General features: G+C 28.8%; 2 protein-coding genes across 2 annotated transcripts; one reads left to right on the top strand and one right to left on the bottom strand.

Annotated features, from left to right (window-relative positions):
- Positions 1–14,255: 14,255 nt before the first annotated feature.
- On the top strand, positions 14,256–16,843 carry LOC112690122. Its single transcript, XM_025564049.1, has 5 exons — positions 14,256–14,337; positions 14,442–14,564; positions 14,649–14,773; positions 15,914–16,139; positions 16,733–16,843. Exons 1-5 carry the CDS (start codon positions 14,263–14,265, stop codon positions 16,757–16,759), a joined length of 576 nt encoding a protein of 191 aa, XP_025419834.1. The 5' UTR covers positions 14,256–14,262; the 3' UTR covers positions 16,760–16,843.
- Positions 16,844–22,742: 5,899 nt separating this feature from the next.
- Positions 22,743–23,771, bottom strand: LOC112690015. The gene is made up of 2 exons (XM_025563906.1): positions 23,655–23,771; positions 22,743–23,576 (listed from the first exon to the last, which is right to left on the bottom strand). Exons 1-2 carry the CDS (start codon positions 23,769–23,771, stop codon positions 22,743–22,745), a joined length of 951 nt encoding a protein of 316 aa, XP_025419691.1.
- Positions 23,772–24,521: the final 750 nt, after the last annotated feature.

Below are 24,521 nucleotides of genomic sequence, written 5' to 3'. Positions count from 1 at the left end.
GGTGCATAACATCACAATCAAAGATGCCACGAGAGATGATTTTCATATTTTTTATAATGAAACATATAAAACATTTGGAATTTTTTTCTTTTTCCCTTTCCTTCTTGTAGAATTGAAGTCTTGATATCGTTTTAGAATTTCTTAAAAGTGCAAAACATATTTTATTTACTGTGTATTATAAATATTAGAATACCTACGTATTTTTTCACGCGCAACCGTTTTTCGATATATTGATAATCGGCAATAGTTATTAATTTATTAAATATTTATTATTTGAGATTGAATTTGGAAGTTAGGTTAATCATCACAGTTTTTTTTTTTTTTATAATTTTGATATGGTTAGTAAATAAGTTTCAAGATAAGATGAATCTCTGTTTTATTTCGATAATTTCTTTTTACACGATCGACTTATATATGTTATGACGTTATTGTTTTTATAGCCGAACCGAACTCGTAAGTTATTGGTTTTACAATCGGACCCAATTAGTTGTATATCTTTATCATAAATATTATCTGGGACTCAACTCGGTTACACCCGCCGCAGAAGACCACTGCAGGGCGGGGAAACGGACCGGATGCTCTTATGCGTCGACCGACCGTCACCTGTTTCCGCGCTACCGACACGAACGGCGTCGCTTTTTTCGGCGTTCGGTTGTCCGACATTGACTGGCCAGCCGAATCCGTTCCGGTTGATTTTTCATTTCGTTAAACTAAACGCTGAATCAATGACGTGATTGTAGTCGTTTTGCTCACATGTTAAAATTAAAAAATCTGAATACTCGGTTATGATTTCTCACAATCCTGACACTGGTACTCGTAAGTTATTTATTTCTCTACGGTTTCTATAGTTATGGATATTACAGTATATATAAGTATAAAATATATTACGGACATAGTTACTATATAAATTCGTGTAGACCCCGCCGCAATATTATCACGTATAATTATGTACACGAGAATTATGTGTTTATTGCTTTTATCTAACATATCATATCACCATCATTATTGTTGAAAAAAATCGTTTTATTTGTATGTTACACAGCATACTCGTATATATATATATATATATATATAATTTCAGAATATGTTTGTGGATTGCGTTTGTTTTATCTCTTCAAATGTATTCAATATATGAGTAATTACATAAAATCTGTTTATATAAGTAAATATTGTACACTTAGGTAGATTACGTACTAAGTAAATATTTATAACAATTTTACACAAACGATTTTTCTTTTTTGTATGCGGTAGAAATTCCCTACAACGGTTACTCAAGGGACCGGAAATAATAACAGCTATTATAGGTACTCATTCTATAGAGGTTTCCGGTAACATAAGTTCAATATCTTCTAGGGAGCCACCGTGAATGCGAATTTTAAAAATTAAATACCAAATAAATAACGCATATCAATATTGGTACTAAAATATGTATTTCTGATTTACGGTATAGTTAATGTAGATATGGTTTAAAATTTAAAAAATCTCATGTAAGATTTTAAAAATATCGAAGTTAAAAAAATCGAGTTCATTTAAAATTAATTTTATTATTTGAATAATTTTTTTCAAACTAAATTTCTGTGGTTTTTAACATATTATAACCATCTACATTCTGAAGAGTGAAAGCTGTTAATTGTTTTATTTGCTTGACAACCTTAGAATAGTTTGATACATTGCACTCGGTTTTTTCAGTTTTTTAATTTTTTCTTTTATATATTTTTAAATTTTGACCGTTAATTAACGGTCAAAATTTAATTAATTATAATTAGAGTACTCGCTATATATGGGTGTTGATGTATTTTTCACATAACACTTGACTGGACCATAAATATTAACCATTAACGGATGTCTTACTATATACGAGTATACACAGAAATATAGTATACAAACATTTTGAAAGTGCTGTTTAAAATAATTTGTAATGTAGTGAGTTGTTAGAGCTATTAATGGCGTTTTCCCGTCAATGTCCAACAATCTGTTGTAAATAAAATAAAAGTAGATGCATATTTAGCCAAAATATATTTAATATGCTCTTGTCGTATACGCTTTGAGTTTGACGTATAAAACAGATATTTCTTTGGTTGTCCAATTATCCGATCGTCAAACAATCTTCAGTATTAAATATTACTCTTTGCGATAAGTGAAAGTTAAAAAAAAAAAAAAAGTATACTTGTAACGTTTACATTTATATGGCTTCAGTATTTAATTATGAATGCCACAATTATAATTATATGATATATTATTATATATTATTATATGATATATGTGCGAACCTACGAATTCGTACATTACAATACAAAGTCCATTTATGTCCACCTCTAAATGTGTGCGATGCATTTCCGGATCAGTTCGTACTTAATGTTTTTCTTTCTTCGTACCCGTGATTACTAATTATTCAAATTTATCGATTGGAATTGCAAACATTTGTAACGATATGACTATATAAATCTATACGGAGGTATCGGTCCGTTAAAACAGTAATCTGCCACAGGAAACACATTACCATAATAGCTGTCTCGTTTTTTCCACCGTCGAAGCGACATCGTAGACGGCTGAACGAGATCGTTCTTCGATGTGTCTCAGGGACAACGTCCTGAAAACTCGAGCATGTGGTAATTATGTATTGTTTTATTAGATGATAATATGATTATACATTTCTGGTACCCTTATTTATTTATTTTGTTTTTTTATTATATATTATTATATATTTTGGTATATAATGATTTTTTATTTATTGTCGCCGGAAAACAAAACTGTTGTAATGTTGATCCGAGGCATAGATCCAGCGCCTCTCGCGAAGTTACAATTATTATAAATATATATTATTATTAAATCCCGGTAACCGGTCCTAGAGGGACTGATGGGATTGAAATGTATAAATATATTTTTCTTGTTCACATACTAAATTTAAATTTTTGTCACGATTTAGTTTACGAGTATTTCGATTTCGTTATAAATTGTGTATTGATAAATAAACATACCACGTATCAATGAATTTAATTTTGTATAAATTAATTCCCAAAAAACTAAAATCCCCGTCAATCAGGCCACATAAGGTCTTGGCCCATGGTTGGTGATCCGATACGGTGAGACATATAACGTTTCACTGTATTAAAATAATAAACCCAAAAAGTGTAGGGTGTTATATTTGTACACAAGAAAAAGCATTTTAATAAGAGCAAAAATAAAAACAATTAGTTAATCAGTTCGGTCCAATACAACTCCGTAGAAAAGACCGACCACTTCTCATCTCGGCCGTCTCCTTAAATGTCAATTGCGCGTTACCTTTATTTTTCTGTTGCGATATTCACCAATACCATCATTCCATACTACAACTTAATTATCAAAGCTAGCAGATAATAAAATTTCGAGCTTTTGGATGCCCTAGAACAAGATCAACTTTGTTTTGGTGGAATATTAAATCTACTATAGACTGTGTCAATGTCCATGAAATTTGCCTAACACTTACAACACACTTTTTAGAACAGCTGGTAAATACATTGTCATTGTGTGGACACCAAGTAATGTCAAAAACAGGACCTTTATGACCACTAACTACAGTTTAGTAAACCTCAAATACAATTAATATAGTTAGAAGGTCATCCCAATATTTTGAAAAAGATTATTAGCCAGAATATGACAGACAGTAAACGTGGAAAAAGGTGTAGAGGAGAATTAACACAGTCAACAGAATGACGAACTGACGTGAATCGGAGGAAAAAAAAGGTCCGTCTAATATCACTCTACTATATTTGAAGTTAACATAAGACTGAAAAGCAAAAACATGAAAAAAGCAATAAGCATGTATGTAGTAGGTACCGTTGCTTATATACTCAATTCGTTCTATTAACTAATCAGCAACCGAAATACAGGATATCGAAAGAAAAATGAGAAAAGCGCTGGTAAGTGCAAGAAAACTACATCCAAAATCAGCTATTACGAGTTCTTCTGTTGTTTATTTTATATAATAGAATTATAATATAAATATTTTAATACTTTTATTGTTACTGTAGTTTAAAAACTACCGAGAAAACTCGAATGATGCGAGACAATCGATAACTGTAACCTCAGATAAAACAAATTGTAAAACTTTGAAAGTACTTTTAATAAATGGTACAAGTCACCAACGCATCAGGCAGTAGTACAAGCAGGCAGGGAATAGTATAATGGTGTACCGCTTACTCTAAACCAGGTCCTACCAAATTAAGCTGGAAACCAGGAGAAACAAATAATTGAAAACAAGATACGAAAATGAAAAGAAGAAAGTCTGCACAGGCGATATCCGGGAAAAGTTGAAGCGGAGGGAATAGATAAAACACGCACAATTAATATGGCTCGAAAAAGGAAAGTTATTCCCGGAAAAAGAGAGATTAATCATGAAAATCCAAGACCAAGTAATAAATACAACTACAATAAATACATACTTAAAGAGGAAATCGAATTTGATAAATGTAGTATATGCCACGAATAACCCGAAACAATTAACATAATATCTCAGGATGCGACAAAGGGGTATCAACAGAATATGTTGAGATGCATAATAATGTTGCCAAGGTACTGGAGCGTTAGGACAAAATTATGATTGGATCAATATAGAAGAAAAATACTAAGAATACCAACAAAAGAAAATCATCGAAAACAAAAACATAAAATTATACTGGTAACAAACGAAAATGACCAATAAAACTGTTCCAGCTAATCGATCTGATCCAATCGTAATTGATGCAAAGTTCTTTGATATATCGGTGGTCGTAATTCGTTATTTCGTGTTTAGCATTTCCATTTAGTGGAAAATCGAGGGCGAGCGTGAACCAGATCGTGCATATGGAATACCGAACGGTTTAAACGGTTTATATTTCTTATACACGATGACCGCGGTGACCAGTCGCATCCAACCGTCGCTCTTAGACAGGAGCGCCGACTGAGAATCGCGATTGTTGTATTTATTTTGTGTTTATATTTTTAAATAATAATAATAATAATAATAATAATTTTCTATTTTTTTTACTTCCGTGAGACATGAACAAATTCCCACATGCACCGCGGAGATTCAGAAATTCGTTGTAATAAAAAATAAAATTGAAATCGTACACTACGTGGCGGCCGCACGGGGAGAACCGAACGACAATAGGTATTAACAGACCATTTACATGGATTCTTGCTACCGTATGAATGACGATTTATTGTTGCTAGTAAAAAAAATAAAATAAAAAAAACATTTCACTCACAGACGAACAGTTGATTTCGGTCGACGAAAATGAAACCTCATATGCGCGTACATTTGATGCACAGTACGCCGTTGAGTATTTTCATGCGAAAGCGTTTCGGAGTGAAACGAAAAAAATATAAAAAATGTTTTCGGAGCATCGCGATTGGAAAATTGTCTACAGTTGAAGTGTTCTCCGCGTAGTAGGGTTTTTTTTTCACTTACCTTTTTTCGTAGACCCAATAACACGTTTACGGCCTAAGCAACAAATACGGGACGAGTCCCGGCCCCACCTGTCCTGTCCGTTATTTTCACCATGAAACAAGACGTGCGCTGCCACTTAATATGCACTTTTAATTTACGTGTACAACGGCAGTGTCGCATTATCAAGGATTAGGTACCAAAATTAGATATATTATATTACATTATATCAGGTACGTATTAATGTGATCCGGACCCTCTCATTCCCTTTCATTTTCCGTATCTGTCTACAAATGGTAATCCTTTATAATTTAAATGCAAATAAAATACTTTTATTTTGAAAGCTATTTATAATCAAATACATTTTTTTTATCTTAAATGAATGAAAATTGTATTAAAAATGATTGATCGCTGTAAAAAATTCCAATTTAAGATGAAGAAGATGATATTTTTATGTTGTTTTTGGATGAAATTATGATTATTTGACGGCAATTTGCATTTTAAATGTTATTTTAAAGGGATTACTTTCCCAGAAAATTGACTATTGCGTCTGTTAAAATGTGATTGGAATAAAACATACATCAGCCATTCTAATTTAAACCGGCTAAAATCTCTTATCCGACGTAGATATCAACGTTAAAGTAAAATCAATATTATTTTATGGTATATACTGACTCATTGATCAACGATTGTATTTAATTTTCTAAAAATATTTTATTTCGACATTAGCTTTTATGCGCTTTTATACATCGATCTAAAACACACACAATATTGGGTTAATTGAATTTGAACCTATCTTGTTGTGCCTACTCTATTCGCACCACACAGTATCCGCACGTATACATATACACTCCCTCAGTAGCACGCCCACCTATGGGTAAATGCACGTGTACGTGTGTGTGTGTGTGCGTGTGTGGTTGTTTATCGCGTATTTTTTCCCCAGCTTTTAATCAATATACTCATCTCACCGTTATTAATGCTGCCTTCATCATGATTAGATTAGGTTTTTTCTGCTCATATTTCATATAGGGAACCGGTCCCGTGGCCATTCTCACAGCGCCTGGTTATGCGGTCAAAAGAATATAGCACGCTCATCGAGTGATAATATTGTATGCGATTTCAAAAAATCAATACGACCAAAGAGAATTGTGTTCCGGACCTGTTTTAAACGCACGCAGTGAAATGTTTTATACAAGTAGAATGCAAGAACGTACATGATATTACACAACATATATTATGTGATTTATGTTAGTTTAACTTTTGTTATAAATCCCGTTATATTTTAATGTTATTAAAACATTTGTTTGTGTGTAATACATATTAATAACATTTTTTTCTTAAAAGATATTAAATTTTATAATATAGATTAAAAAATTAATTGATTAACCTACCTCATGTAAGCCTATTCAGCTTGTGCTGGAGGTAGAGAGTTATAATTAATATTAATTAATAATACTATAAAATATCAACATAAAGCTAAATATTAAAACATAGGAATTATAAACAAATAAAAGTAAATCGTAAATTAAAAGAATACAATAAATATCTAAAAAATAAACTTATAGAGAATAATATTTTAATATTAATAATTATAATATACCTAAAATGCATTTCTCTTGATCTCCCATTTCAATAAATATACTTAATTGTTGTTGTATACACGATATTGATTATCAACGTAGGTTAGGTTTACCTTATAGGCATATAATAAACTTTAATGTTAGTTGGATTTCATGAAGAAAGGTTGTTATATTGTATAATAATACAATATATATTTTATTCGAAATGTGGTAAACATTATGTCAACAACAATGAATGATTATTTTTTTTAATAGGATATTCTTGTTAACAACAATGCATCGGTCAAGTATATTTTTTCATTTTACTCATATTCTCATTTTTAATGAGAAAACGCATACATCTACATAAACATTACTTAGGGAAGTTTTACATAACACATTTCGATAAGAATAAAAATATCTTTACTCTTTATTTTCCTTGTTGTTATTATTGAAAAATATAAATTTCTGTACTACCTTTTGTCATACTATAATTTTAATACAAGAAGTTAAAACTCATTCATAACGTAAAATAAATAAATTTTATTTAACTTGCATTGAATATATTTACGTCAATATTCATTTTATTAAATTAATAACAAATATTATGCGATTTTTTAATATCATTTATAGAATTAAAATTGAGTTCATTTAGATATTTATCAATAATATTTTTACAAATATAAAAGTAATGGAGGTCATAGTAAGTTTTTAGTATTTTTCAATCAAATATTTGTACTGAACTTTAATGAAATTATTTTTATGAAAATTAAATTAAAATAAATTTTAAGTTATTATAAGTCGGTAAACAAAATATTCAGTCCATATTTAAATCATAATTTTTCAAATCTTATGAAGTACTGTAACATATCGCATCAAATCAATTCAAATTTTTAATTGTTTTGAAAAAGTTAAGCATTTAAAAATACAATTGAAATGATATAAGATAAAAATCAAACACTTCGTGTAACGGTAATTTTCAGCAATAAAATCTTTTATTTATCAATTTTATTTACGGCACGCGGTTTTTCATTTTCAAGGCATATTTAGTATCATGAAGATTTGAATTGAATTTTCACTGTGTGGTTATAAACGTCGAATAAAATAATGGCTACGGAATATTATTTACTCTGTAGAATTTAAATAAATATTTTCGAAAACATTTTTTCCTATCTCTCTGTCTATCTATATTTATATATAATAAAGTATAAACAATATTATTGGTAAAATATAATATAAGCTACATACATTTTATGCATGTCTATATACGATACTGTATTATAGCTATATAGAGGTGTATAGCTTTAAATAAATGTTCTACTGTAGAAATCGGTTGAGTAAGAGTGTATGTAATAATATATGTGTAAATTGAATTTCACCATGGAAAAGCATCTATATATATATATATATATATATTTATATTGATATCGACTCGGATGATTTTGAGTGAACCAGTATATGTATACGATGACAGTATTTCTACACGAAAATTCCCTTTGTCATGCCACATATATGAGTATCGTCTTATCGGGTCGTTACAGAATACCCTAAACAACGTACGCTAAGAGGGGACGAAAAAAGAGAGGAATTCTTCACTTCAAAACTCTCATCATTTTCGACAAATATTTTCTTTTAAAAATAAAGTTACTCTCGAATAACTTTTAAAAATAATAATAACAATAATATTATCAAGGCTAGTGCGCCATGCGAATACTTCTTTATTTGATGTATTTGATTCGTTTTTTCTATAAACGAAGAAGCAGCCACTCCCACATTTCCTTTCAAAAAGCTCATTTTTATCCTGTCTAATCTTGTCACACCACTCGTAATTTATTTCATTATATGTCGCTCCTGTTGTTTATCATTTATATGGCTAACCATAATTTGTTTTCTACTCAAATTTTTAATCTCATTATTAGATCCTGGCTGGAGTAAGGGAGGATTATTATTTAGTTATGCAATATTGTGTACATTATATTTTCTACAACAAAAGTACTCGTATTATTTCCTCTGTTCATGATATTAAGAATAACCAGTAAAACATGAAGCTTTGAATATTCCTCAAATTTAGAAAAAAAAAAAAACATTTTTAAAACCTAGTATATGATATTTTTCTGATATTGCATTATTATTTCGCGAATGTTTATTTAAAATCGTCCATTATAAGCAATCGTTACATTTATAAAACCATATTACACTTTGTGTCGGTGACTACCATTATGTGTCAGGGTATACATAGGTATTTTTTCCAATATTTTATTTTTTATTGAATCGATTCGATAAAAAAATCAAGCCCGATGTGTTATGCTAATCAGCATAATACATCGGACTTGATTTCAAATACCTTAAAATTATTGAAAAATAAAAATTATATTGTTTACAAAAATAATTTGTGAGTTGGGATACTATAACAGTTTATTATTGGTTTCAAATGAAAATGTTTAGTGATTAAATACATATATGAGTATAAAAAAGTAAAGTATATAATACGAAATTGCTGCAATAATTTACATTTTTTATGATGCATTTCATGCCATGCATTTAATGGTCGAAAAAATAAGTTTTTATCATTAAAAGTTTAAATTTTGTTGTTATTAACTGACGATAAAATACGAGTACTTACACGTACAATATTAGTGCCTAGTCCAAATGTAATTTTATATGTTCAAATAAATAACTATAAATATAAATATTTATTTGATAGTACAATTTACATTTATCTGATAGAAATAATAGATATAATGGATTGTTTTTGGTCTAACTTTTGCAAATTCCTTAACTAGGATTTGAATATTTAAAACAACAAATAACTTTATATTGGGTGCATTCTGTAGAATAAAAATTTATTTGGAAATATGTAAAATTAAATAAAAATGTGAAAACTTTCCAAAGTTGAGTAATAGTTTTTCATTGAGGAACCCTGAAGTGAATAAAAAATAAATAAAACCACCTGAAACTATGTTGGCTAGTTTTTAGTTAAGATTTTCACTAGAGCTTGGTATGAATAAAAACTACGTACTCGTAGACTTCTAAAGCTGTGACTTTCAGAAGATATAAATGTAAAGGAACACTTAAGTAAAATACTCATTAAGTTTAAATTTATTCATGCAACCTTATATTCTTATAAAGTTTGTTTTAATGTTTATCCATTAACCAAAATTATCTTTTCTATAAATTTGTTGTTTCGTTTTATAATTATGAAAACTTTTAAAGAAACCTAATCAGAAAATGATGTAGTTAACTAATGAGTATTAATTAAGTGTTATTGACTAGTTACTCATGTTATTTTATTTTATTTTAAAAATAATTAATCTTAGTATAGCTTATAGTTTATAACATCTGTTTATAACATATTACAATAATTTATTAATTAAAATGTATTAATTAGTGAGTGTTTTCTATATATATATATATATATATATATATATATTATTCATAATTATAAAATTAAAACATCAAATTTTCAAACTTTAATAACACAAATTCTAGAAAAATTATGTATTATAAGAAGGGCCAGAATATAATATATAGGTTAGTATATACAGTACATTTATTTTTTTGTTGATTCGATTATAATGTTTGATTTTTATTTTTCACATAATCTGTGTATAATTTATGTAATTGAATGAAATTATTATTATTCTATTGTTTCATTCATTTTTTGACAATTTTTTTTAATTATATTATGGGTATTGTATATTTCGGCACGTCAACATAATAAAAAACATATCTTCCTAAATAATATAAGTTGTATAAATATAAATTATTGTCCTATTAAAATATATATGTGTAGTTTTATTTTGACAATTTTTAATATTTAATTAATTTTAAAATATTTTAAAATAAAATGTATTCCAATTCAAGGTAGAAGACAACATATTGAAAAAATTGTAACCAATCTGGTTCTTATATTTATTTTTTAATCATAACGGTACATACAATTAAAACACTCTTATTTCAAATTATAAGCTAAATAATATTATTTGTAAATATTCATACAGAATTTTGATAAAATTTAAGTTTTAAATTAATATTAATCATTGATTTTTAGTTATATATATATATATTTGGTAATAATATAATATAATTAAAATATGGTGCTATACTTTATTTCAATATTTTTCTATTTAAATTTTAAATTGTCAATCTATCAGATTTGTATATATTTTTTACTTGTATAATAGTTTATAAGTTAAAACTCATGTTTGATTTAACTACGTGTGAACATTGGCATAAACGTTCAGTAGTATATAATCCTCATATTTTCCGTTTTAATGACCTTTAATTTTCTGAAAAAAATAAATTTAATGTTTATTATGAATATTTAAGTCAAAATTAAATATTTGTGTATCGTAAACAAACTTCTATGTTCCATTAACTAAGAATCAATTTTTATATCCTAATTTATATGCTATGGCAATGAAATAGTTTTCTTAATATAACCACGATTCTCATTAACAGAAGTCAAGTTAAGATGATTAATATAGTAGAAGAACCTAATTTCTTAATAAGATGCGTTGAAATTTAAATGTTATAATTTTTGCAAAAAAAAGCATCTTAAATTCGAGGAAATTGAAAATTGTAAGTACCTATGAATAGAAAAAACTTTATTAAAATAATTCGAAACGTTCTTAAATACGTAACTAATATTGTTTCACGCAAGTTTGTTAAAATATGTATCTCATTTAACTTTGTAATGCTTATAAATAATTTTTACGACTTTCCTTTTTTCTGTTTTTATTTTTTTTTGTAAGAAAAAAATGTTGTATTTAATTTTCAAGCTTTAAAGGTTTGTAAATTGGAAATTTTATAAATTGTTGACAACTAAAATGTAATACTAATTATGTGATTTTTCAAGGTAGGCACATAATTAATATTAAAAAAATGAAGTATTTGTGATCGTGTTAATATTGTTTTTATAATTTTTCATAGTAAGTATGTGTATAAGAAATTTAGTGAAATTATGTTTTGTAATAAGTAAGCTATGTTTACCCTATATATGAAAATTAAAGCGAGTGTTTTTTATTCGTTTAGTAAGCGTAGTAACTAGCGGCGATTAGTCCAATTACTTCCGAATAAATTTCATAATATATTTGTACAGGCACTCGAATTGACCAAAAAAGTGACTATATATTACAACATGGGGGTAAAACGTGATCATTGCCTCAAAGAGAGGGGGAATCGTCGCCATTGAATAAATTTATACTCGTGTATATTCTGTAATATATGTTTAATGTGTCACATTAGCATTTTTAATCGATTACTGGCGAAAGGGGTGGGCAAAGATTTGAAGAATTTAGTCCGTGTCGTATACATACTCTAGTTATTATGTAGTCCGTTGAATAAAGCCATCGAAATTATTTCCCCCTGCTTTCCGGTGGTTTTTTTCAGACACTTTATCCTTCACTCGCTTTCTTTTTCTCACTCACACTCTCTCTATCCCTTTCTCGATTTTTTCTTTCGTTTGTGTTCGTTTTTACGTGAACATAATACACGCGTACGGATAATATCGGATTTTTTATGAATTGCATACGCCCTTCCTTCACCATCACTATCACTGCCACTGCGAGAAAATGCGTTGGTGAAATGAAAAATACGTTTTTATGGTGGTAGTAGTAGTGAATGGAAAAAAAAAAGCGGATAAAGAAAGTTAAGGGAAGGAAAAAATAGAAAAAAGAAAAAAACTCGGTGTGGTTAGGATTGGAATTCGGTGCTTATATTAAAGGCGGGAAGCAAAGCACGCGGTGGCGACGGCATCGAGTTCATTTTTTTCAGTTAAAAGAAAATGTTTGATGTGCCAGTCCTTTAGAAATCCCGAGTTGATAAGATATTATACGTTATTGTGTGCGTAAGTGGGTGTATGCACGGTTAGAAACTTTATGTAACGAATTCGGCTAAAAATCGTGGTCACAAAAAAAAAAAAATAATAATAATAATAAAATATTTCGTCATATACATACTTTCGGACAATTTCAAATATCATATCAAATAATATAAGGTATTTTATTTTACATTCTATGAAATTTTTGCATCCTTAATATAATATCATTATCAAAATTAAGTGACTATTTGATATTACAACAGTATATGTTTATGAAATCACTGGAAATCAAATAATTCTATATGTTTTGCGGTACAATTAAATATTAATATCGATCGATATTTATTTCAACCACGAATACATATAAATTAAGAACACGCCACATCTGTATGTGTTGACTACCTTCTACACACTTAAGGCATAATGAATCTGCTTTTAGTATAACTAATTTTATATTTTTAGTTTTAATATTCAAGTAAACTGACCTTACTGACCATTTATCAAATTTGTATCAAAATATTATTTGTTTTTGTACATTAGTATTTTTTGATATTATAAATTCTAAAAGAGTTATTTTTAGATTTTAATATTTTGCATACTCCTAAATTATTTGAAAATTAAAACAAAAACCCTACATATAAACACGGATAATGTTCCACCCTTTGAATTTGAAAATCGGTTGGATTACTCTAATATTTAAACTTATAACATAAAATTGATTTCACTGAATATTGAATTGTTATGCTATACTTTTTTAATACGGAAAAATGTTAAGTGTTTTTATTATAGTACGGCTTTTAGTTTAATTTTGGCTAATAATTTTTTTTTGTGTTTCGAGGGATTTGTACATACAATAAAATAAAGGAACTTGTTTTAAATATAATTTAAAAATGGATTTGTTGTAAGTAATATATATACGATGAAGAAAAAAGAAAGTTATCAACACTTAGTATGAACAATTTTGATGCGTATGATGTCGGTTGAAAAATAACATTCCTCCGACCATTGCGGCCATTTTATTACTTGAAGTGTGTGAATATGTTTTATTCAGTAGAATTTCGTCACTGTTGTGGTCTCTGAATATCATTATTGAGTAAAATAACGTTCGTTTTCCAAAAACTATATAATGTATATACGTATTTTTTGGGTGTGCGTGTAATGTATTTCGTCTCTCCATTTCGTATCTTTTTATTGAAACTAAATGAATTTTTGAAATTGAAAAGAATAAATTTATATTTTCAATCCTGTTTTAGTAGGATAATAATACGTAGTGCTTAACATTGCATGTGCTTGATGTGAATTTAAGTGTTAAGTATCTAAAACTTATGATTTACCGCGTAAAAACGCATAGCAAGTATATATATATAAAAAAACTTTTATAAAATATTAAGACAGCGTTATTTTTTTTTGGTTTCAGAGTGTCAATCATGTCAAATAAAAAATATCATGGCCTGCAGTCGCTGGTATTAAATAAAGAAATGCTCGCCTCGAAAATCGAAGAGTTAAAAATCGAAATGCTGGAAAACGAAAAGAAAATAGAGGACATTTTGAAGGTATAATGCATTGAAACACAGTTTGTAAAGTTTGTAATAAGTGTTTGACGATATGACTGATTAATAATAGATTTTTGTCCGTTAATTTTTTTTTTTTTTTTTAGAACTCATCTCGGAAGGACAATACCTTGTTGGAAAAAGAAATGAATAATTATTTTAAATTGCATTGTAAACTTGAAGGCTGCCAGGAGAATTTGAAAAAACCGGAACTAAAGGACTATTGCATGGTATGTACGCTTTATTGATGCTCATGGATTGGAGAAAGTACGATTTCTTCTCCCTCCAGAATATAATGGGTATATTTTTCACAGGATCCACCGAATACGTTGATGATTTTCGTATCAAACATTCCAAAGGCTACGTACAATTTGGGACCTGAAGCTTTAATTGTAGCTGCATCTAAAAACGTCAGCCAACATTACTTACATCTATTATGGTACCTGTATTTTAATGCGTACTGATGATCTGTTGATGTAAAAATATTATTTGCTAATGTTTTTGTTCACTGGTATGAACAATATTGTTACATGACCACGGGGCAATAACGAATAAAAAAATGAAAAGTAAAAATTCAATGGGATATGGAAAAAATGTATTTATTCATTATGTTTATCCATAAACGCAGGGTGGTGGTGAAATAAATATTTTATGAAGGCAGTAAATCAATTTTCATCTAGATTCTAAAAACAATAGCAATTCGGTTCTGAGAAGAATATCATAACAAAATAGCTGTTTGGTTCTGGTTGGACATTTTATGTCTCATTTTTTTTTTCGATTATCAATTTTACCAAAATTACATACTCAATAAGTACAGAATGTGGATTATATTTCCATTAGATCGATATAATACATGAAAAACGATCACAGTTCTAATGTTTATAATATGGTAGTAATGCACCATGAATCATGAAGCACACTAAACAAGCCCCATTTTCCTAAATAAACATCATCGAAGACTGCGATAATAAATCAATAACTGCTATTGGCTATATTCTTGTGTTGAGGCGTAAGAAAATAAAATCACGTGGCCATCAGTGTATATTTTCAAATGGTCGAAAAAAATATGCCGAATGTGGTAACTAAACAAAAATCTGTGAAATTCAATATTTTATCAATTTTAAATTCTGTTGTTTCATGAGAAAAGCTGTTATTTAATATTTTTTTGTTCAACTAGAAAATAGTTTATATGAATATGCTTTTTCTAAAGAATTTGGGTGTATTTATTGAAATATTTATTCATGTTTAAAAAATTATAAATTATCTAGTGTACTTATTGGTTGAATAATTTAAACATCCCGAGGACGATGACTGCTCATGTTCATAAAATTTTAAAATGCATTAATTGAATTCTGTTTGTCGTTTATTTATGGTTGGATTTAAATATGTTAAAAATTCCCGTGGCAAAAATGTAAATTGAAAATGATTACTAATCATTAGTTTATATTTTAACACGTGTTTATACCAATATTTTTGTAAGCGTACAGATCTGATGATTTTTTGTCTTTATAAAACCATACATTGAAGTCATGTACTGACTTCGTGTTAACACTCGTTTTCATTGGTTTTCTCGTTTTAGCCAACTTGGACAGAATAACGTGTTGATCACTACGATTCAAGCGCTGACGGAAATGGAAGTCAGCGTGCCATTGGGAAATGTAAAAACTGCGCTTCTAGACGGATCCGAAGATGAGTATCAACAGTTCGTGGGTAGCGAAATCGTGCTGATGGTCATCTCGAGCCACGTGTCTGCGGACCGGTTGTTCTTCGTGCGAAGCGACGTACATCGAGAAGCATGTTTCCAAGTAATATGCTATTAATTATCTTGTAATATCTCACTCCTATTGATAGTGACTTTTTATTTCGGGGGTCTAAAAGGCGTTAAATATCAGTCTTTAATTCTTGTAACTCAATTTTTTTTTTTTTTTATTATAATTTAAAATTTACTAAACGTTTTAATTGATTCGTTTTGTTGATTCGTTTATTTTATTTACCAAAATATTTCTTACTAAATTGAACATGTTGAGAATTTTATTAGAGTTGTGCTTTTTCAAGAGATGCACTTATCCAGAATCTTATTGCACGGGTATAGGTTCTTTTTTGTTTTGATTTTTCAAGCAACTAAAATTCGATGAAATTGAGTGCAAGACATTTATTACCACTTAATTAATGTAATTTATTTGTTATTCAATAATAATTGATAAATCATTTTGGTTTTTCTATAATTTGACAAGCACTAAGAAAAAAGAACTCTATCAATTATTCATTGAGAAATTTTACATTTTGTTCAAGGAAAGATTTTTTTAAATTTTTTTATTCATTATTGCTCATCTATTCCGAGTCGGAATTTCCTACATCCAATTATCTGAGTTGGTGGTATTCATATTTTTTTTTTCAGTACGTCTACCAGAATGTATCAGCTTGATGAGGACAAGTGTGGTTACACATTCGCAATATACGAACGCAAGCACTGCGTTCCGGATAAATGTTTTACCCATTTATCTGCAATACGATTATTGCATCATAATATATTACATGCGGCTGCATAACTATAATAACTACAATAAAGCAAGCAAAACGTTTTTTTCTCTCTTATTTTATACACAAATTTTCATATTGCCATAAGATATTTGCATACTTCTCGGAATGCTCAACAATGCTGTTATATAAGTCTAAGAATCGTGTTTCAACGGAGAACTACTCGGCCGTTGAAATACCCGCGGCTTTTAAATCCGCTTTATAACCTACTTATTCTCAGTGTTTCTAGTACACACATCCTCTCCTAACCACCTCCCCGCAGCTATACTAGGGTCCGCTTCTACCGACGCAACCACGTGCATATACACACATATGCTTCTATACGTATATAGATTCAAACATATAGTATATACAATATAAACATGTGTAGGTGTATGTGTGTGCGCGTGTGTGTGTATGCATACAAGTCTTATGATTGTTCACGCAACAATTGCTTCATTGAATAATCAAAACACATCTTTCGTCCTAAAGGTCGACGGATATTATATTATTTACATTTTTCGCAGAAACCCATCCTGAAGCAACTTTCCTGCCACTAGTACTCCCTGTTCTCTTGTCCATACAATATAAAAAAAACTTTTCCTCTATGGCTCCGTCGAGTTTTAAACGATAGCATGACGACGTATTGTTACTAAATTTACACGTTAAATAGTATACGTATACTTTATAAATTGATTTGTACATTTTATTTTAATTGTTCTCGTTGTATATTATATACCAGTTGTTGGTTAATTTTTACATTCACTGGATGATTAACGTTAAAACCATTATTATACTATACCATACAATCGACCTCTCCCCATTAACTAAAATAATACTGGTGTCGGGTTTGGCGGATTATAATATATAAGTATTCTTATACGTCATAATATGCATTTTGAATCATATATTTATTTCGTATTCTTCATAGTTTGAATGCTTCTTCAACTGTAGACTTTCCTCCTCATCATAGGTGTGCGCAAACTTTGTCCGCAGGGAGGGTCCCTTGAAAAAGTGGACCAAAGATTCTTGTACTAAAGACTACTAGTATAATTAAATATTTTAAATTTAAAAATTATTTATTTAATTCAATATGCAAATATAAAAAATTAAATACTATTTAAACTTGCACAATTTATATCTAAGAAATACTTATTTACATATTATTATACTATTTACTCCATCCTTCTGTTCACGGGAGTAAGGTTTTTGAATGTATCAATTACATCTTCAATTTTTATATTATATGCAAATTCTGATTAGTCTGATTAATAACTAATAACTTGATTACATTTATTCATAAATATCAATTCTATACTATAAGATTAAAACTGGCTTTACTTTATTCATGTAAAATGTAAAAATGTTCGCTGTCTTGAATAGTATAGATATACATTTATTAAAGAAAAAGCCAGAGTCCGCAGGGGGGGCCGTGGCTCACCCGGCCACCCCCATGCGCAAGCCTATGCTCCTTATGGTTATACTTGTTTTAGTTTTACAAAACATGAAAAGTATTATAATTCAAAAAAATTTAAATTTAAATTTATCATTTTACTAGAAATTATTGTAATGAAAAGTATAGATTGTAAAAATTCTGATATATATAAAAAAAAAAAAAGAAATTAACGTATAGTATAATTATATTGTATTTATACAAATCAATATTTGAGTTTCTTTTTCGTCCAATCCGTAAGACTGTCCTTTTAATACAGGTCAGATATATATTATATTTTTAAGATATTATACTTTCGTCCTCTAGGCCAAAATATTTCTTTGAATAATTTATTGTGTTATATTATGTCACCACCATAACCACTGAGCATCGTACAACGTGATTCAGTGCAGAATAATGTGATCCTTATAACGCAGTTGTTACCTAAATTAAAGTAACCTGAAAGTTTTAAAACGAAAGTTACGTAATCGTCAAATGAAAAAATGAAAACTATAGATTGATTTAAGTGAATTTATTTTTAACAAAATGCAGGAGCGGCAAAATAAAAAATTTCACACATATATAAGTTAGTTATGGAAATAAAATGAAGCTTCTATATTTTAGAATATAACTACACTTTTTTGGTTACGTTTACCAAATTCACATTATTTACAATTTTTATTCGAAATAATATTAACATCGTACTTAGTATCTAGTTTAATAGATTTGATGATTTATATTTTCTCTACTAGATCACCAGTAATTTTCAATAGTAACAATAGAAAGAAGTTATAATAAATAGACAAACATAAGACATTTGCAGGAAGAAAACTAAATATGAATCATGTATTGTAATAAAAGACATTTTCAAAAAATATAAGGCATTTTTAACCATGAAAAATAATATATAGTATTTCGTACTAACGGTATTGATAGGTAGTTGAGTGTACTTTAAATGTTTTAAAAATAATTCAAATATTTTTATTCATATCATTCTTTGTATTTATAATGAACAATTTTGCCATATCATTGTACATCAATGTACATCATTGTATATCTATAAAAAATACGCAAATTGATGAGTGTTATAGGAATATTATTCGTTTGGTTAAAAAAAAATTTGAAATATACCAGCAGGAACTCAAGAAAATGCTTTTTCAAAATACAGACAGGAAAAAATAAATTTTATTTCATTAGATCCCAAAACGATTTTGTTAACCAGCCATTAATTGTATGCACGTAGAACTTAAATTTTACATAAATTCTTTGCACCCTTGTGGCAGATATTAAAAATTCAACATAATGCAACACATATCAATTGGTCTTGAAGTTGCCTTAATTATATTATATTGTTCGCAAAATGAATATAATTCAACAAGTTTGACAGTTGTTTTATTTTTTTTTATTTGCTTTTACTCTACGCAACTTTGTAATGCTTCTTGACAATCTCATTGCATTTTGTACGCTTCGTTTTCATAGCCATTTATACGCTGTTTCCATAATGTTTCTTATATTGTTTTAAATAAATATTCATTCAATTTAATTGTGCGCGCACAATGAAGCCATTATTTTTTTAGACCGGAATAAAATGTTGTTATAATATTATTAATTCCCCACCCTTTTTGAGATATGACTTTCAACATCAATCTGTACATCGGCTCTCTAAAACACGTTTAATATTTTTGTATAGAATGATTTAATGTAAAATTATTACTTTTTCGCATTGCACACAGAAAAATATTTTTGACAGACGTACGCTACGCAGCGCTAATTTAATAACTATCACTGTTTTATGGATGAATGCACTACAACCGATTATTTTCTAAAAAACCATGTACACCATTTTGTTACCGAACGACTGGTGATTGAAAATTCAAAAATACTGTCTCCAATTGATTATATTTGTACAATCAGTACGACGGCGTATTATAGACATTTTATTCATCACGGAACACCAATTAATATAATAATATATTGAACTGCGAAGCTGCTGAACTCGTTTATAGTGAAGAAACCATCCATTTCCCAATCGACGAAATAAATTAAATTACGATTTGACATATTTTGTATTTGTAGTGCGTTGTATAAATAATTTGTCCAGCCGAGCACGGTAAACGGAAGTAGACTAACTATAGTAGTAGGCAAACGTAGAAAGTTTTTATTTATTTTTTCTTCCCCTATCTCAAAACTATACCGACCCGTGCTTTTTTGCTACCACGCATGACCGATATGCCATGACCATAATATATTATAATGTGCAACTCGTAAAAAACTCGTCTGAAAACAGAAATCCCGGTTCGGTATTTCGACGAAGAAAGTTTTTTGTCCTACGAAACTTGACGATATATCATTGACCCGAGATTTGTCAATACTTCTTGCTGTAATAAGACAGCTACTCCGGGCACAATGGACGTTCTACTCTGCATCGGTGTTCGAGAACGCTGCCGCAACACAATACCATTATTTACTGGAACTGTACAGCTACATCTCACCAACGAGCAACATCGATTTCAGCCAGGTATATTTTTTATACCGATTAGACGTAAAGTAAAAATACTTGAACGTTCATAAATATTCAACCGGTTTATAATGAACGGTTAGCCAATTTGTATATGAAACGGGCTGGTTCTCGCATTACAGTTATAATTGCCAAAGAAAATGTCGTTGTTATTACTTAACACGTTTATTTTCAATTGTATTGCGTGAAAAGCTTTTAAACGTCGTTACCAAATAATTTATTAGACTTGTGATGATATTTGAATCTCACCAATCATAGTTTATACCAGCGTTTCTTAAACTGGGATACGCGTACCATTAATGGTACGAAAGACTACATGGTGGTACGTGAAAGGCCGCATAGTGGTCGAACGGAAATTAAAATTTCAATATTTATCTCATATATTAATTTAAAAATACTAATGAATTTGTAATAATAAATAAATAATAATTATATTTTAGTATTTTACTGCCTTTTTATTTAAAATATATTTAATTATGTGAAGTTTGTATGGTTCTATTTTTAATTATTAATGGTACGTGACTGATTGATAATATACTCCTGTGGTACGCGAAAAAAAGTTTGAAAATCGCTGGACTAAATTTATTTGGTCTAATTAAAGTAATTATTATGAAATTATTATAATATATATGTATACAATTATTATTATTTTTATTTTTATTTTAACATATTTTTCGAACTCATAATATACCTTTAACACAATATTATTATATCGTTATAATGTATTTAAAAATAATCTTAAAAAAGCTAAAAAGCTAAATAAAAAAGTAGGGGTTTCACGATAAATGTGGACATTAAAAAGGGTTCCATGGATAAAAAAGTTTAAGAAACGCTGGTTTATACTGTGTTGAACGCGGTTATCTAGATCAGTGGTTCAAAAACTGTGGTACGTATACCCCTTGGGGGTACTCAAGATTTTTTAAGGGGTACGAGTCTGGCCAACAAACCTTTAAATTTAAATTATTCATGTGGAAAAGGTTGTTCAAGTTTAAAAGTAAATATAGAAACAAGTTAAATGTTGAAGATGATTTAAGATTGTATTTAACTAAATTAGAACCGAATTTATCAACTGTGCCAAGAAAAACAAGCTAACCCTTTTCATTAATTTTTTTTTGAAAGTAAGCTCTTTTTGTTTTTAACATTTTTTGTGTATTAGTTTTTAACGAAATAAAAATATAGTTAAGTTTTTAAATTTTTTTATATTTATTTTAGTTTTTCTAACTAAGAAGAGCTACCCGAAGAAGTTTATTGATGAAAAGGAGTACAGTGTTTATAAAAGTTTGAGGATCTCTGATCTAGATAAATATTGTTGAATTGACGTAAATTATATATTTTACAAATGATCGGCGTATATTCAGGACTTTTTTTAGGACCACATCGCTGTTCATATACAATTAAACGTAATATGGTAATCCAACAGATATGTTATACCTATATTAGTATCACTAAATAAAGCAATAAAAACTTTTTACATATATGAGACGAATAAAAGTCGTCTTTTTGGAAAATAATTTTTCTTTTAGGAATTGTATATTATGTTTAAGTATAAGTTTTGGTTTTATCGTAAATACAATTTTTAATTATCATACTAATTTATTTATTTATTTATTTATTAAAGTTTTAAACGGGCCAAGCCCAATTACATACATAATTATAATAATAACAATCGTTCATTACTGGTTAATAATTATAAACAAAAAGCAATAAGGAGAAAGATAAAGAGAGAAAAAAAAATACAATGAATGTACAATATAAATTAATATATATATACTTAAAGCTATGAATTAATAAGAAATAAATTACAATACAATTTAAATGAGTTAAAGTTTGGTGAAATGAACATATCGATATTTAATTTATTTATAGTTTTTAAATTCAATTGTGAGGATTATTGCTTGCGTAATTAGTTACTTCGGTGTTGAGGTAAAAAGTGTTTTTAGGTCAGGAGTTGCGAGATGGGGTGTGGAAGGAGAAACGACATAGAAACTCAGGACAGTCAATAAGTCCTGTAAGGAGTTTATAGGTAAAATACAATTCTAATCGCAAATGACGTTGTTCAAGTGTTTCGATGTTAAGAAACGTTAATAGTGAAGTGTAAGAAGAATGGGGTTCTCTAATTATGGAACATTTATGCGAGAGGAAACGTAAGAACTTGTGTTGAATTTCTTCAATTTTATGTTTATGACCCGATTGGTATGGAGACCATATTATTGAGCCATACTCACAAATAGATCGAACCAAGCTGCAATATACTGACTTCAAAGCAAGTGAATCATCGAAATCAGCACAATTACGATAGATAAAACCAAGGATTTTATTTGACCTGTTAACTATGTTCGTAATATGACAGTCAAATTTGGGTTTGGGATCAAAATAAATACCAAAGTCTTTAATTGGCCCAAAAGTCCGAAGTAATGGTTCACCATTGAGATTATAATCAAAAAAAGAAACTACTCGAGCTCTGGAAAATGTCATTAATTGGCATTTATTAATATTAAGAGTAAAATTATTGTAAGTACACCACTCATAGAGATAATTTAAATCAAGCTGAAGTAAATCAGCTTCATTTTGATTATTAACTGTACGGAAAATCTTTATATCATCTGCAAACATTAATTCAGAGCAAGTTTGAAATAGAATGTCATTAATAAAAATAAGGAATAGTATTGGCGCTAAATGGGACCCTTGTGGAACTCCCGATGTAACACGTACTGGAATAGACAAGAATTCTTTGTAAACTACGATTTGCTGACGATTTTCAATAAAGGAGATTATCTAGGATAAAAAAGAGCCGCAAATACCAATTTATTTCAATTTTGAAAACAGGATTTGATGGTTAATTTTATCGAATACCTTAGCAAAGTTGGTGTATATGACGTCAACATTTGATCCACGATAAAGGGCGTCAGATAAAAAAATTTTGAAAGTTAAGTAAGTTAGTAATTGTACTTTTATTTCGTTGAAAATCATGTTAATCATCAATTATTACATGATTTAAAACAGGCAAAATCTTATTTGCTACTATAGATTCAAATAATTTAGGTATAAGAGAAAGCAAGGATATTGGACGGTAGTTTGCAATATTTGATAAATCAGAAGAAGACTTAGGAATTGGTCGAATAAAACTAGTTTTCCAATAATCAGGAAAAATGCCGAGAGAGAGTGATAAATTGAAAAAGTAATGTAACGGAAAGGAAATCACAAATTTACAGTTCCTTAGGAAAATGTTAGGAATAAAATCGGGACCAGGACTAGAGTTAGAACTTAAGGAGCCTAATGAATCAAATACTTCAATTAAATCAATTGAATATGAGTGGAGCGAATAATATTAACGATCCATCAAATAATATTATGAATACATTTTTTGTCAAGGTTCTTTCCGTAGCAAAGGTAAACTTATTATATTAGAATAAACTTAGGTGTTTCACGTTTATGCAAAATAATGATATGATTCACGGTTGTATGTTGTTGTAATATGTTTCGAATTGGAAAATTATGGTGACTGACAAAAAAGAAAAATGTGCACGTGGAAAACATTCGAGCGGTAACGGTAAACCAGTAATGGTTTTACATAATTTTAAATATAGTTTTAAAAACATGATGTAACTTTATAGTGTGTGTAAATCGTAAAAAATTTATTTAATTACATTTTTTTTCGATATGCCTAGAACGAGGGTTTCATCAAAACCATAAATATATATTGTGCGCCGAGTACCTACG

Source organism: Sipha flava, unplaced genomic scaffold, assembly GCF_003268045.1.
Source record: "Sipha flava isolate LNK unplaced genomic scaffold, YSA_version1 48_pilon_pilon, whole genome shotgun sequence".
Classification (NCBI taxonomy): Eukaryota; Metazoa; Arthropoda; class Insecta; order Hemiptera; family Aphididae; genus Sipha; species Sipha flava.
This window is presented reverse-complemented; position numbering and strand designations above follow the sequence as displayed.

Bases quoted from the DNA above. Each gene is read 5' to 3' on its own strand.
- LOC112690122 (XM_025564049.1), top strand. From the start codon at position 14,263: ATGCTCGCCTCGAAAATCGAAGAGTTAAAAATCGAAATGCTGGAAAAC. The intron at 14,338-14,441 runs GTATAATGCATT...TTTTTTTTTTAG, and splicing joins AAATAGAGGACATTTTGAAG to AACTCATCTCGGAAGGACAA. The intron at 14,565-14,648 runs GTATGTACGCTT...TATTTTTCACAG, and splicing joins AACTAAAGGACTATTGCATG to GATCCACCGAATACGTTGAT.
- LOC112690015 (XM_025563906.1), bottom strand. From the start codon at position 23,771: ATGATTTTCAACGAAATAAAAGTACAATTACTAACTTACTTAACTTTC. The intron at 23,577-23,654 runs GTATTCGATAAA...TTTTTATCCTAG, and splicing joins TATACACCAACTTTGCTAAG to ATAATCTCCTTTATTGAAAA.